Below are 13822 nucleotides of genomic sequence, written 5' to 3' on the forward strand. Positions count from 1 at the left end.
CTTCAGAAGTCTGAGAATTCTAAAGGACCAATAAATTTCCACGTCATAAATCAAGTAAATCGTATTACAACACTAAAATGAATGGGTGTATCATATAGATCTTCATTCACACTTCCGGATGAAAATAGTGATGATTTCGGAGAATAGTCAGAAGTAATTTGTGGAATTAGAGCATATGTTTTGAAAGTTGAATTGTTTCTTACTGATGGAAATTAACATTTCAGAAATGAATCTAGAAGATCAATTACAAAAAGCTTTAATATGGTGAATCTCGTTTTTTTCACTTCCTGTGAACATATTTCTCAAGTGCCGATAGAATCTGACAAACGTAGCTTTCAAGCTACTCTCAGATTTTGACCCGTTGCCAAATCTAGAATCATAACTTTCAGAATTGTATGAAGAAGAATTTTTATCCGAACACTTCTATCAATAAGAGTTTGTATTTATTTATCAAGATCAGAAGAACATCTTCGTTTTCAGTATTAGCACTTCCAATCGGTGTAGACAGTGAGTACTCCAAAAAGGGATACTGTAGTTTTTCTCGACACATTTGAATGAAATCAACTCACCCTGTGCACATGCTCCATCAAAAGAGAGCCCAATGACCACAACCACAACTAGCACCTTTTCGATCATAGTAGTGGTGAGAGAAGAGATGACAAGCCAATAGTCGGGGGGGACGGGAAGGAGGTATTGCGGGAACAAAAGTTTTCTCTTTTTCTCTATTTCTCTCTTATATCAATAATCTCTCATCTTAAAGTCTCTACGTCTCACTTTTTTCTTTTTCTCCGACAGGGGCACCGCGCAACTTTCCCGCTCTGTTACACTACTATGACTCCTCTCACCTTCTGACCTTCTTGTCTGCGTCTCTTAATCTCATGTACTATTTCAAGTTGAGTGGATATATGTGATAAGGGTCATCATAACTTATTATTGTTCAACTAATGTTTATTACTTTATCACAGGATTTGAAAAGGAAAAGACTGAGTTCAGGTGATTGAGGTGGACACAAAAGTACCCGAATTGGGGAAAAAGTGAAGTGATAATTAGGACAAGTAATAGTGAAAGTGATAAGAAAGTAATCAGAGAAAAAACAACGAAATGAAAAAAAGAGAACAAAGGATACTGTAGTGAAGGAAACTGTGAGTAAAATACAGTACTTCTTTCACCAAAAACTGAAAATTTACTGACAAAAGGCCTAACGAGAAACAACTAAATTATTGAAGTATTCTATCTTCCTTCTGTCTCAACATATCCATGATTACTGTAACTGGCAGAGCTGACAGTCGATCCATTCGGTGTTGGAGTTGGTGGTTCTACTGTAACAGTAATCCTTTGCTCTTCATCGAATTCCGAATTTTCTGGAGATGTTGGAGGATTTCTGATTTCATCCATTTGAACATCTTCTTCGTCTCCTTCAATTGGATCTCCGTCTTGTCTATGAGTATGAGAATGCGTTGGCGATACATGAGAAATTGCACCGACCTGAAATTTTCACACTACCTCAAAAGTTCAAGACATTCCTCAAAACTTGAAGATACTTACTTTGGCCCCTCGCTTTCTGTTCGTCATGTATCGATATGTGGTTTGTCCGACTTGAACTGAAATATTTAAAAGTTCAATGAAAATTGTAATTATTCAAACGTGCTCCTCCGAAAGATAAATGATTCGGTAGAGCGCGAGTTCAAACTTACATAGTTTGAAGTGAAAATGTAGCAAATGCAACGTTGTGACTACCAAGATTAAATAAACTACAATCGTAGTTATCAATGAAACAACCCATAGAATCATCCGCCAATCTGCTGGATGCGATCAAGTTATTATTTGTTCAATTTGAGATTTTTATTAACTTACCTCCCTCTCTTATATATTTTGCCAAGTCGTTTTGATCTTTGGAGACCCACCAAATGAATAAGAACACTGATAGGATGCACGAATATATTGAGAACAGATTGACGCAGACGACAAGACCAACGAATGGTCTGCAAACTTTGTATTTTAATTTGCAACTAATTAGTGATCAGTGGTAGAATGCTCGTCTGCCACGCGGGCGGCCCTGGTTCGATTCCCGGTCGATGCAATTCGTTTTGCTTCACTTACCTATAATTCTTGCCTCCAATGCAATTATTCAGCCAGACACAATGATGATCGAACTCGTCTATACAAAAGTTGCATCTTTTACAATGTTTCGTCTCTCTATATGTTTGAACTTCGCAGATTGTACAGAAAGAGTTTACAATTACATGTTTGCCTATTTCAGCGGTGTACGGTTTCCGGACGAAGTCTGAAATTAGAGTGAACCACAAAATGAAATGAATAAGGAAAAACAAACTATCTCTTCTGATTTTTTCCTTCAATTCATCAGATGCAGGTTCGTATACAGTCATGTATATCACTTGAATATAAATAAGTGCATACAATATTGGTATCGCTGAAAATAGAAATATATCTTCACTTCTCCCTAGATTATGAGAGCTTTTTCTCTTCCATAAACCCATTTTCGCAGATTTTTTGCAGGTGAGTTTTATTTTTACGAAACGACAAAATCTCTTTATTTTTCTTCGGATGTCGTGACGTCAAAGCGTAAAAACCTCCTGATTTTAATTCTTTCCATTTTGGGTTTCTGATTGGATTGCTCATGTTTTTTCCAGTTTTTTGATTTTTTGGGTTGCGGGGAATCAGGAAATTCAGAATTGAGTTGTAGTATTTCGGAAGAAAAAAAAAGAGGACCAGGAAGTAGAAAAAAAAACGATTTGATTCTAGCACAGAAAGCGTTGAAACCTCAACCAGACCTGTGCAAAAACGAAAAAGATTCAGTCTGGCGAAAAAAACGTGGCAACCTGCGAAGCTGCCATGATACGACTAGAATTGCTCAGAGAATCCGTTTTCAAACAAAGCAATTCATCTTAATTTATGATTGAAATTTGTCACTTTCTCTATAGACTTTCGAAGATTCATAAATTTCTCTGATCCTTTCTCCTACTTGAATGACATCAGACTATCAACCCATTCATTCTTTGAATTTCTCAGAAACATCTGTCCAACTTCCATTTTTTTCTGTTTCATTTGCATAATAAGTTCTGAATTTCAAGCTTGAAAACATTTGTCTAATGAGATGGTGAGGGCGAAAATATAATTTGTTTACTTCAAAATGAATTTATAATTATAAGATTGAGTGCTCTTTTCAATAATAATAATCACTTGAGAAAAGTATTAATCATCTCAAAAAGTTGGAAGTAGAAAGGTGATTTGTGAGAGAGAAAGTTGCACTTTTCAAACTGATATCACGATTTTCGAAATGTTAGAATATGAGAAAAAGAGATTATGGTAGATCTCTAGAGAAGAATCCCAGTTCAACGGAATCACAAAATGTATGAGGATCGACAACTGGGAGAGATTGTTTTAGAATGATCCTAAACAAAAATGTAACAAACATATTTAATTGGCTCTTAAACGTAATTCAGAAATTCAGAATTCAAAACAATTTGCTTGTTTTTATTTTTGAACCGTTTTTGATAATTAATCTAGACATCAAAGCATGTGTTCCTGATCAGAACAAAATCAGAAACTGTTTGGTTTTTACGTCTCAAGAGAAAATAGAACAGGTTCTTTGTTTCAATAATCTTGTTTTCAAGAAGGAATCACTCTTCTGAAAAACTAATAAAGTCCGAAAAGTTATGTTAGTACAGGCCAATTGCCGTAATCCTATAACGGCTATGTCTACATAGCCTAGATTTCCCACGATTTCTAAACTTTTCGAATCTAAATTCAGAGTTTTCACAAAGCCTGTTCCGTTTCATTCCTTCTATCATTCCTTCCCATAACTTCTTCCTCATTTCCACTCTTTCATGTTTTTTATATGTTGTAGTCTCAAAAATCATAGAGCATTTTCTTCTGATCCGAAATCAAGAAGTTTTCTTAGAAAATGGCAAATTCTGAGTTTGTAATTATAGGAAACAGGAAATTAGTTGTCATTTTAAAAACAGTTTTTTTGGTTCTCCAGATTTTTGAGTTTTGGTGAATGTTACGTTTTCAGAGAAAACAATCAGATACACGTACAGATTCTCCATGCCTAAAACATGGAGAGGTGGGAGAAGATTTGGGAAAATTTCATGGGATAATTCAGATTATGAAGGCTCAGAGATCAGAGAGCTCACTTTATAAAATTAAAAATATGAGCGATTTCATCTCGGAATAAACATACAACTTCTCATGGAATCGCATGTTGTACAAGGTTGAAACTTTTTGTCAGTTCCGAAAATCTAGAATACGGGCTCAAAAACCATTCCAAATGTTTCTGATCAGACCGCTCTTATCGAAAAATATAAACATTCAAGTGAACTTAAATTATGCTTTCTCGAGACGCCAAAATCAATTGGGAAATAATTTGAGACGAGTAGGAGGAAGAACTTGGACGAAAAATGAGGGACAACAACTGAATGATTTCAAAAATCGGTTCATGAGAAGTTTGAATCGAAATCAAAAAAGTCACATCATTCTTTAAAAATTGATCACGATTACTTCATTAAGAAGCGTTTGAAGAGAAAATCTTGAGCTTCTATTCGAGGGAAGACTTCTAGAGAACAGAGGTCAACTGACCCGAAAACGAATTATTTTTATTTTTCGAAGAGGTATAGTTTTCAATAGTTGATACGACCGAGTGACCTAATTAACCCATTTTTTGACTTTCTGATTTTCAGATCAATCTCTGCGAAAGTTTCTCATTGAAACCAAAATGTTCAGAAAACCGAAAAACGTTTTGCTTCTGAGAGAAACATGAAATAATAAAAGGACAAAATATATAGAAAAACAGGAAAGGTACTTCATCTCATATCCGTCAGAAAGAACCAAATGATGTGGATTCATTAGAAAATATATACGTACTACTACAATCTTTTGGACTTTTGAATTGTACTTTCAATTCAGAGAATTTCGAAAAAAAAATCACCCATTGAATATGAATCTCTTAGTTTATATAGTTTCAGATTCAACAAAAAGTACGGTAGAGAGAGATTGAAGCATTGAGGATTAGACTTACAGATTCCGAAATAAGGAGTCACTAATGGCCAAACTGCAAACATTGTGGTTGGAATCATAATAATAGTTAGAAGATAACTACATAGTTGATAAGGACCAAATCCGGAACGTAACCGAACCATCTTGATTTTGTTTCAAAAGGAACAAATAAGAAAAAAGCACAATACGTTATGCTTCTTTCTCTTCTTTTTTCTTTCTATTTCTCGTAAAGAACGAAAAAAGAAAAAGCGAGAAAGAGAGACGCAGAGTATAACCAGTTTGGTGCCAAACTCCGCCCACTTTTTTCTCTCTTTTCTCTCGTTTTCTTGTGAAGTTTCCATGGAAACCAAGAAGCAGCTGTCTCGTGTTTCTCTAGAAGCTCCAGGACTTTTGACGTCAATTTTTCTGGAGGAACAAGGATGTGGGAATGGGAGAAACCGGGATTGTAGTTGGTGAGAAAAACAAAATATGGATGGTCGAAAAACTTATTTTATTTCTCGAATTGGTGTTTTCACAGGTTGCATAAAGAGAAATGGGGATTACTTATTCAGAGATTTCAGTAATCCGGAAAGATAATCTCAAAGATGCACTATCCCGACTTTATCCACAATTGTTGCAATGTTTATTTTCTGCACATTTGTTCCGGTTCCCATGTGTTGCCATTGCAGTCCACCTTCACTTCAGAACTATTTCGCTCCCCCGGAAACCCCGAAGAAGCTTATCCAAAATTTTTTATTTTCGACACATTCTTTCGAAAGATCGAAACGACCGCTAACCTTGGTTAACTGGGATAAATCCAACTAATCTGTTACTTGTAACGCTTATATGTAAACTAGTGTTCCGACATCTTACGGGTTCCGCCGTTCACTACGTTATGTGTAGATTGAGACTCCGCCCATCTATAAAAATCACTGTAGGAGAAAAAAAAACAATTTTGATCGTCTTTCCTTTGATTTACTTGATAATTGGACACACGATTATATTATGATTGACTCCTGAAAGCAGGTGTATATCATACATAAATATCAGCGAGAAATGAGATTTACTTGAATGGGCATCTAGTATATTCAAATGAAAATATGTAAATGCCAGATTACTGATATTACATGCTCTTCGTCTAAAATATTGTTCTTCCATAATTTTTTGTTCCATATCTTCTGAAACCTTTTCCATGGACATTCTGGATCCTCTATCAACGAGAGACGTCCTTATAAAGAGAGACGCAGACATCCAGACAAGTTGCTTGCGCGTTTCCCGTGCCCGCCGAGGCGCCCCTTTCCAGCTTTTTCACTTCATATTATTTGATTCTCGCTGAAACACACCGAAATGAAGCGACTCTTCGACTTCTCAATTATCAAGTAATCTATTGTCAAAATGTTGATTGGTTTAAACGTGTATGTCCCCACTTAAATGAACAAACCCCAATTAATTTGACCGAAAACAGTAAACATCGACGTTGTTGTGTTGCCTCCTGCACTTATTCTTTTGCTTTCTGCATGTAGAATCTGAAAATTGAATATTTCGAGGACTGACAATGAAAATGATTTCAGAACTCTCTGGGCTGCTCGCCTTCAATCACTTTTCGAATCGATTTTCGGAAAGACGTCATCGTCATCGAAAAGTATCGAGAATCCAGTACAACAAATTCTCGCTCAAAAGGCTCCTCCAAAAACAGCAAGCTCAATTCCAACGAACAATTCGACACCGAGTAAAAGAGAAATGCATTCATCCGCCGTTGTCAAAGCTGTTAGTTTTTCTTTCAAGTCAATGAATGCTTCACTAAAAAGCTATTCCAAGAACAATTCCTAATAGTTATATATGCTGAACTTCGGGCCTAAAATGGTGAAACATTTGTTCTTAAGGTTTTTTGATTAAAAATGTTGAAAAACGCCAGATTGACAATAGAAGTATGAAAATCGGAATGTTTTTCTGAATCATTTTTTCTTTCAGGCAGCATTCCGCAAACCAATGATTAAATTCATTGGAGCCCGTCTTCCTCGTCCATTCTTCGATGCAAAATCACTTCCACCTCTTCAAGTCTCTGGGAATTTCCCATCTGGCGTCAGCTCTTCTCCATCTGCTCCACCTACCAACACAGCTTCATCCATTGGACCAGTCGGAAAGATTCCACGTGGACAAGGAATAGACTGGAATCAATTACCACAACGATTCCAGAGACAAGGAATGTCAGAGGAAGAATGTGAAGCTGTCAATGTACGTTTCTTATCCTGTTAAAAAAGTTAATATCAGAAGTATTTTCTCACTAATTAGCTAATTTCATTTCCTTCAAAAAAAAACAGATTGTGAAATAATTTTAATAATTTTCTATGTGATAAACTGATTTATCTTCCAAGGCCACAGAAAAGAAATAATAGGTTCTAATTATCTAATTAATAATTTTCCGTTAAATTTTCGACTTCTTGGAAAACCACAAAATATATAAAATGCCCTTTTTGCTTCAATTCCAAAAACACCGGAAGCTAATTTCCTGTTTTCACCTGGACCAAACACTCTGTTCTTGTATTTATTTTCGTGTGAAACTAACAGTGAAAAGAATAATAAAGCTCGGAAGAAAGATTAGGGAAACCATACAGACGCAGAGAAAAAGCATCCATGGAGGTCCCTCTTCCCCGTTTTTGTTACTATGGAAATATTCTGTTTCTTCGTTTCCCCTTCCCAACGCCCCTTTCACATTTGTTTCATTTTACAGACCGGCTTCTTCTACAGAGGATAAATACATAACGACGAAATGCAACGCGACTTTAATTTTTCTTCAATATTTTTGGTATTAAATTGCTTTCTTCCTCTCCTCATCAAACTCGGTTTATTTAGTGAAAGATTTTAGTCTGAATAAATGAAGTCTCGAATATTTATTCTTCTTTCTGCTTTCTCAAAAGTTGTAAAATTTCAACGGCGAATATTTTCATGAAAATTTTTTTTCCTAAAGTACATACGAACTAGTGAACTAATTTTCAGACGGAATTCCCCGTTGAAAATGCGATAATATGCCAGCCGATGCTGAAGAGATATCACAGACAAGACAAACATGGTACGAGAAAAGAAGCATTTCGAACGTAGAACGATGACCTGATTACTTTTATTCCACGCAACTCAATTTTTATACTGTTTCAGGAGTCATTTGACAGTAGAGATCTCCAATTTTCTGGCAGAACAACCACAATCGAGAGTAGCAGACACACTTCTTCAAGGGTAAGTTAACTTCAACTCTTCAGTTCACAAAACTTAAATTGAATGTGGATTCAGTTGCAATCGAGTATGGACAGAAGAAGAAAAACAAGAACTCATCGAAGCATTTGGGCACAAAAAACGATTTAATTTGACCAAAAGTGGAGTGAAAGCTGTGCTATTTGCTTTTGAGGTAACGAATTTTTCCGGTTTTGTAAAAATGTTTTCGTTAAATGAAAGTCTAATGTTACAAATGTATCTCTGGGAAATCAATGTAAACAATTATATCTTCAGGGCGATCGCACACAATCAGAAATTATCTTCCTTTGCCGTCTTCTCGACCTCATTTTCAGTTTTTTCTCAACTGAGAACGATCGGAAAAAAGAGAAATATGTGATTAAATGCGATGCAGTTGCTACACTTTGTCGAACTACGCGAAAAAGAATTATCCTAACAGCAGATGCAACCGATGAATCGACGATCGATCAGAATTTGGATGAGATTTTATGGAAATTATTATATTCAATCGGGTTGAAAGGTAATTGTGAAGTCACCAAATTATGTATTCACTTAGTTTTCCAGATTCCCGTGTGAGTCTCAAAGTTCGAATGGGCGGTCTCGTCACACCAATGTGCAAGTTATTCATTCGGAAAGACAATCTTCCGGAAGCATTTATTCCGTTTTTCATCAAAATATCTAGATCTCGTAAGTTAAAGAATCACTAGATAGCCGACACGATGTATAAACTAACTGACTTTTCAGCTCGAAACGGACAAGCGATCGGAAGACATGAAGGATTCATGACTCGTCTTGTTGCAAAAATCAAAGTGTTGGATGCATCAGATCAGACATCGCAAGTTTTATTACTCGATAAACATCTGCAGTTATTATTCTTCACATTGAAAAATAGTGAGTTTCCTTCTTCCCCTGGAATATTCCAAGCGTGAGCACAGAACTTATCAATTACATTTTTGTGACATGTATTTCCTGCTGATTGGAAGATTTAATTACTTCAGAACGTACTCGAACTCAACTTCTACGTGAGAATATCTGTAAATATCTTTTGGAAGTACTTCGCCGTCATCTTGCCTCTTCTTCAAATTCCCGACCAACTCGTCTTCTTTCTTCACTTTTTGGTACTTTTGATAAATCTCTATCAGCTGCACACACTGAAGTTGTCATCGGAACTGTTGCTATTTTGAGATTTCTAAGCAATTTTAGTAAGTTTTCACCGAATTTCAATTAGAATATCATATTTGTTTCAGAAAAAGCCCGAGACGAACTGAAAAATCTTCAAGTTTTAGACATTTGTTCTCGTGAACTCAAAGAATTTTGGAGCGATGAATGGAAAACTGGACCTAAAGCAAGAATTGTGGTAGGTGATTCTTTCTCAGAAATTCAGAAGATCAAACAAAAAATTTCAGTCATAATTCCCACGATTTGTGGTTTCTTATCGTGCATTTTTGATTGATTCTCATACATTCGCATTCTCACTTTTTCGTTTGTTGACTACTTTCTCCTCAGTTAAAAAAAGATTTTCAAAGCGAACAACCCTAGTTTATTTTGCTTCTACGTGAACACGTTGTTGTTATTAGTTTTAAGATTCCAGTTCCTATTTTTGTATTCACCACCAAAAATGTGCTTTGCCCGTAAAAGACTCAATTCAAATGAAAAGAAAGTCCCAATGACTAGAAAAAAGAAGAAAATGAAATTGAAAAAGGTATTTTAGTAGATTCAGTAACTACTTTTTTAATCAGGCTCATAGTTGTTTTTTTTGATAACTCAATTTCCTGTTGCTAAAAAGGAAACCGATTTCCGAGTTTTAGGATTACAGCCGTGCAAATGTTCGCTAGAAAAACAAAAAATCTGAAACAGGAAAAAAAACATAATAGCTCGTATGGACACCTGAAATGTGCTCACTAAAATGAGTTGTGTGTTTTTTCTAGATTATTCAAGCGTGAATTGTCTGCTTTCTTCAAAGATTTTCTAAGTTCTTTTTGGCGGTTTTTCTCAAATATGTGGGTAACCTTTTGGCTACTCTGTTAAAAAAAATCGTGACTCTTTGGATATTTTCAATGCTGAAAACGGAAAAGTACTGGAAAATCATCTCAGTTGCTTGAACGTCATGGATGAGATCCAAGATTTCTTCTCTAATTCAGACACTGAAACCTGAAACCTTTTGGTCACTAGCGACGATTTCTCATTGTTGAAAATATCCCCAAAAATGTTACAAAAACGGTGTCTGTTACCTATTGTTTACCTCTAGACTCTATTTCCTCAACTCATCTTTTTCCATCTCTCTCATGAGCCGAACACATGGTGTAACTGGGAGAAAAAGAAGAGAAAAGTCTACTTTCGATGTGAAAATATTGGAAGATCAAAGTTTTGTTCGTAGCAGATGACGGAAGAATTTGATCTCAAAACTTTATTATGTTGGACTGGATTCGATTCCCGTTTTCTCAATCTAATTTTCTTCGGAACGAATTTCATTTTTATGAATCTGCTTTTTAGAGAGTAGCCAAGCTTTTCCGTTCAGATTGACAAAAGTAGAACGAATGAAAACGTTTATCCGATGAAACAAAAAGAGAACGGATATTTGATGAAAACGTTTTGCCTCGATCTTTTGTTTACTCTAAATGAAAGAGAAAATAAGCGATAAGTGGTAAACTTCTTTTTGTTTTCTTTTTCTGTAAACTAAAAGTCAAGTGGATACTTCTTATTTTTCAAACTGGATGGTGACTATAAAATCTTGAGTTCGAATCTAGTTCAGACAAGTTTTAGGGTTTTCTTAAGATATAACTTCTTCTATCAAATGCTTTCTCCTGTTCAATGTCCTTCTCTATTTCAGTTATCTATTCCAATTGATTCTTTTCAGGATTCTCTCTCGGCACTTTGTCTCCGTTGTATGTCCCCTATACCGTATCCACTCGAAACTCGCCGTTTCCCAGTTGATTTCCCTCTACCAACAGCTGCACCATCAACACCTGGAGGTCATGGACGTGTTCGTAATTCCTCTTCTATCAATATTTCCTTTGATAACGGAAGAAGTTCTGACGAAGATGGTATGGATGAAGAAGATGAAGCGTTCGTTCGTGACGACGATGATGATGGAAAAGAAGGCGTAGCTTCCGATGAAGATGATGGAAAAGATGACGATGAAACTGGAGGAGCTCTTCCAAAAACGACTCGACTCAATCAACAACAACTATCTAAATATGCACCGTTCTTTGTAGAAAATGAGCAAGGAACACTTCAACCTACGTTCTCAATGATGTATCAGACAAATCAGGAGTCATGGAGGACCACTTGTGAGGTAGCTCGTTGCGAATAAATCTGAAAAAATCAGAAAACATTCCATATTATTGAGGGGGTTGCAAACATCTGAAAATTCAGAAAACTCGTCACATAATGCCAGTTCACCATCATCTTCCAATTGAAATGTTCAATACGCCGACACGTGTTCGTGAAAGAACTGCAAAAACCACGAACAACATGAAGAAAATGATCATAGAAGAACTGGATAAACCTGAACGAGCAACAAATAATCAAGTGGTTTATCATCTGGATACAGCTGCTTTCGATGGCCTTTCAGCCCCCGAGTTACCGTTTCCCACAAGTGGAGTCAAGTTGGATACTTCGAAAGATTTACAATTTGATAGTCGATTCGAAAGTGGGAATTTGAGAATGGTGATGCAAGTAAGTGTAGTTCAACCGTAAATTTATTATTAATCTCAATTTTTCAGGTCGCCCCGACTCACTATGAACTTTTCCTTTCTCCGGATGTCAATCAGTTTCGTGATCATTATCAGTGGTTTTTCTTCCAGGTAGCCAATTATTTTGAAAAAAAAAACATTCATTTTTATAACCTGGCTTTATTTCTTTGAATGTAATTTATTAATTTTCAGGTGTCAAACATGCGAAAGTCAGTAAAATACACATTCGAAATAGTGAACTGTCTCAAGGCAACATCGTTGTATAGTCAAGGTAAGTCATCTAAACTCCAAAAAATTTTGTTACATCCTGTAAATTGAACTCTCATACACATACTTTTTCTAACTTTTGAAAATTCAGGAATGCAGCCAGTAATGTATTCAATGATGGAATCCGCAAATGGATGGAGAAGAGCCGGTGAAAATGTGTGTTACTTTCGAAATTTGTACATAAATGAACATGAAGAGAAACGTAATGTCGAGGAGCAAAAAAAGAAGAAGTGAGTAAAAATATAAAAACTATGAAAAAGATTCAAAGTACTCTTTTTTTCCGATATTTCATCAAAATTTCCAGGTATTATTACTCAATTCGATTCAATGTAACTTTCCAAAACACTGGTGACATTTGTTACATTGCATATCACTATCCATACACCTATTCTTTCCTCAATGTATGTTGTATCTGCTCATTAACTCTAAGTAAATCCCAATGTTTTCCAGTCATCCCTAACAATGCTTCGGAAGCGAAAACAAGAAGGAGTGTATTGTCGTGAAGATGTCATTGGACATAGTTTGGCTGGAAATCCGATCAAAGTACGTCCATTGAAAAAAAAACTCGTTTTTGATTGTGTTTATATTTCAGATGCTCACAATTACGACTCCGGCCACTGCTGCTGAAATTGCAGTTCGTGAAGTGATCGTATTAAGTGCACGAGTACATCCTGGAGAGACAAATGCCAGTTGGATTATGCAAGGTAACAGAAAAAAAAATGCTATTTATTAAAATGACCTATCCGTTCAGGAATACTTGAAAATCTTTTATGTCGTCAATCGAACGAAATGTATCGTCTTCGTGAAACATTTGTATTTAAAATCATTCCAATGATCAACCCGGACGGAGTAATAAATGGGTCACATCGCTGTTCTTTGGCTGGAATCGATTTGAATAGAGTGTGGGATCGTCCGAATGAAGCACTTCATCCAGAGATAGTAGCAACAAAAGCAGTTATACAATACTTGGTAAGAGTTCTTTCATTCAGAAACCGTATAAATCGTATTATATTTTCAGTGCGATGTTGTCAACAAAAAGCCATTTGTTTACGTGGATATTCATGGCCATTCGAAGAAATGGGACTACTTTGTTTATGGTAACAATGCTGCCGATTCGTGGAGAGCTGATGATATTTTGGATGTTGGACCTGCCCAAATAGAAGAAGAACAACATTTAGCATTACCAAGGGCTCTTGAAGTGGTTAGTCATCTTACTTTTGTTAGCTCTCAACTCACTAAAACAGTTGTCCTCCAAAACTCAATACATTCAGACGTGCCCTGGGCGGTTCAATGCTTCCGAATGTCGTTTCAACATATCGCGTGCCAAAGAATCATCAGCACGTGTAAATGTCTGGCGTCAATTTGGGATTGCCACATCATACACTCTCGAATCAACATTTTGTGGATTTCATAAAGGACAAAATAGTGGATATCAAATCAATACTAGTGATTTGAAGGAAATCGGTCGTGACTTGCTGCATTCGTTTTTAGAAATGATCAAAAATTAGTTTTTTCTTTTTCTTTTTTATTCATCTGATTCAGTCGTTTGTTGTGATACCCTCTAACCATATTATTTGGAATCAAAATGATCTCTTCTCTGCTGTTCCCATTTAAATAAATGCCACATCTAGCAATTTTTT

At 35.9% G+C, this 13822-nt stretch overlaps 3 protein-coding genes across 3 annotated transcripts; 2 read left to right on the forward strand and 1 right to left on the reverse strand.

Annotated features, from left to right (window-relative positions):
- Nucleotides 1-1230: 1230 nt before the first annotated feature.
- On the reverse strand, nucleotides 1231-2387 carry GCK72_001947 (uncharacterized protein; the record flags this gene model as incomplete). Its single annotated transcript, XM_053723197.1, has 6 exons — nucleotides 1231-1485; nucleotides 1546-1601; nucleotides 1695-1802; nucleotides 1855-1982; nucleotides 2101-2284; nucleotides 2333-2387. 6 exons carry the CDS (start codon nucleotides 2385-2387, stop codon nucleotides 1231-1233), a joined length of 786 nt encoding a protein of 261 aa, XP_053591842.1.
- Nucleotides 2388-6342: 3955 nt separating this feature from the next.
- On the forward strand, nucleotides 6343-7750 carry GCK72_001948 (uncharacterized protein; the record flags this gene model as incomplete). The annotated part of the gene is made up of 4 exons (XM_053723198.1): nucleotides 6343-6374; nucleotides 6567-6762; nucleotides 6967-7230; nucleotides 7727-7750. The coding sequence occupies 4 exons, from the start codon at nucleotides 6343-6345 to the stop codon at nucleotides 7748-7750; spliced, it is 516 nt and encodes a 171-aa protein (XP_053591843.1).
- A 271-nt stretch (nucleotides 7751-8021) lies between these two features.
- Nucleotides 8022-13690, forward strand: GCK72_001949 (uncharacterized protein; the record flags this gene model as incomplete). Its single annotated transcript, XM_053723199.1, has 19 exons — nucleotides 8022-8065; nucleotides 8149-8226; nucleotides 8281-8395; nucleotides 8497-8740; nucleotides 8785-8907; nucleotides 8965-9111; nucleotides 9219-9422; nucleotides 9468-9577; nucleotides 11078-11515; nucleotides 11596-11898; nucleotides 11946-12026; nucleotides 12108-12186; nucleotides 12274-12412; nucleotides 12487-12583; nucleotides 12633-12725; nucleotides 12775-12886; nucleotides 12934-13151; nucleotides 13201-13383; nucleotides 13454-13690. 19 exons carry the CDS (start codon nucleotides 8022-8024, stop codon nucleotides 13688-13690), a joined length of 3045 nt encoding a protein of 1014 aa, XP_053591844.1.
- Nucleotides 13691-13822: the final 132 nt, after the last annotated feature.

Source organism: Caenorhabditis remanei, chromosome I (genome assembly GCF_010183535.1).
Source record: "Caenorhabditis remanei strain PX506 chromosome I, whole genome shotgun sequence".
Classification (NCBI taxonomy): domain Eukaryota; kingdom Metazoa; phylum Nematoda; class Chromadorea; order Rhabditida; family Rhabditidae; genus Caenorhabditis; species Caenorhabditis remanei.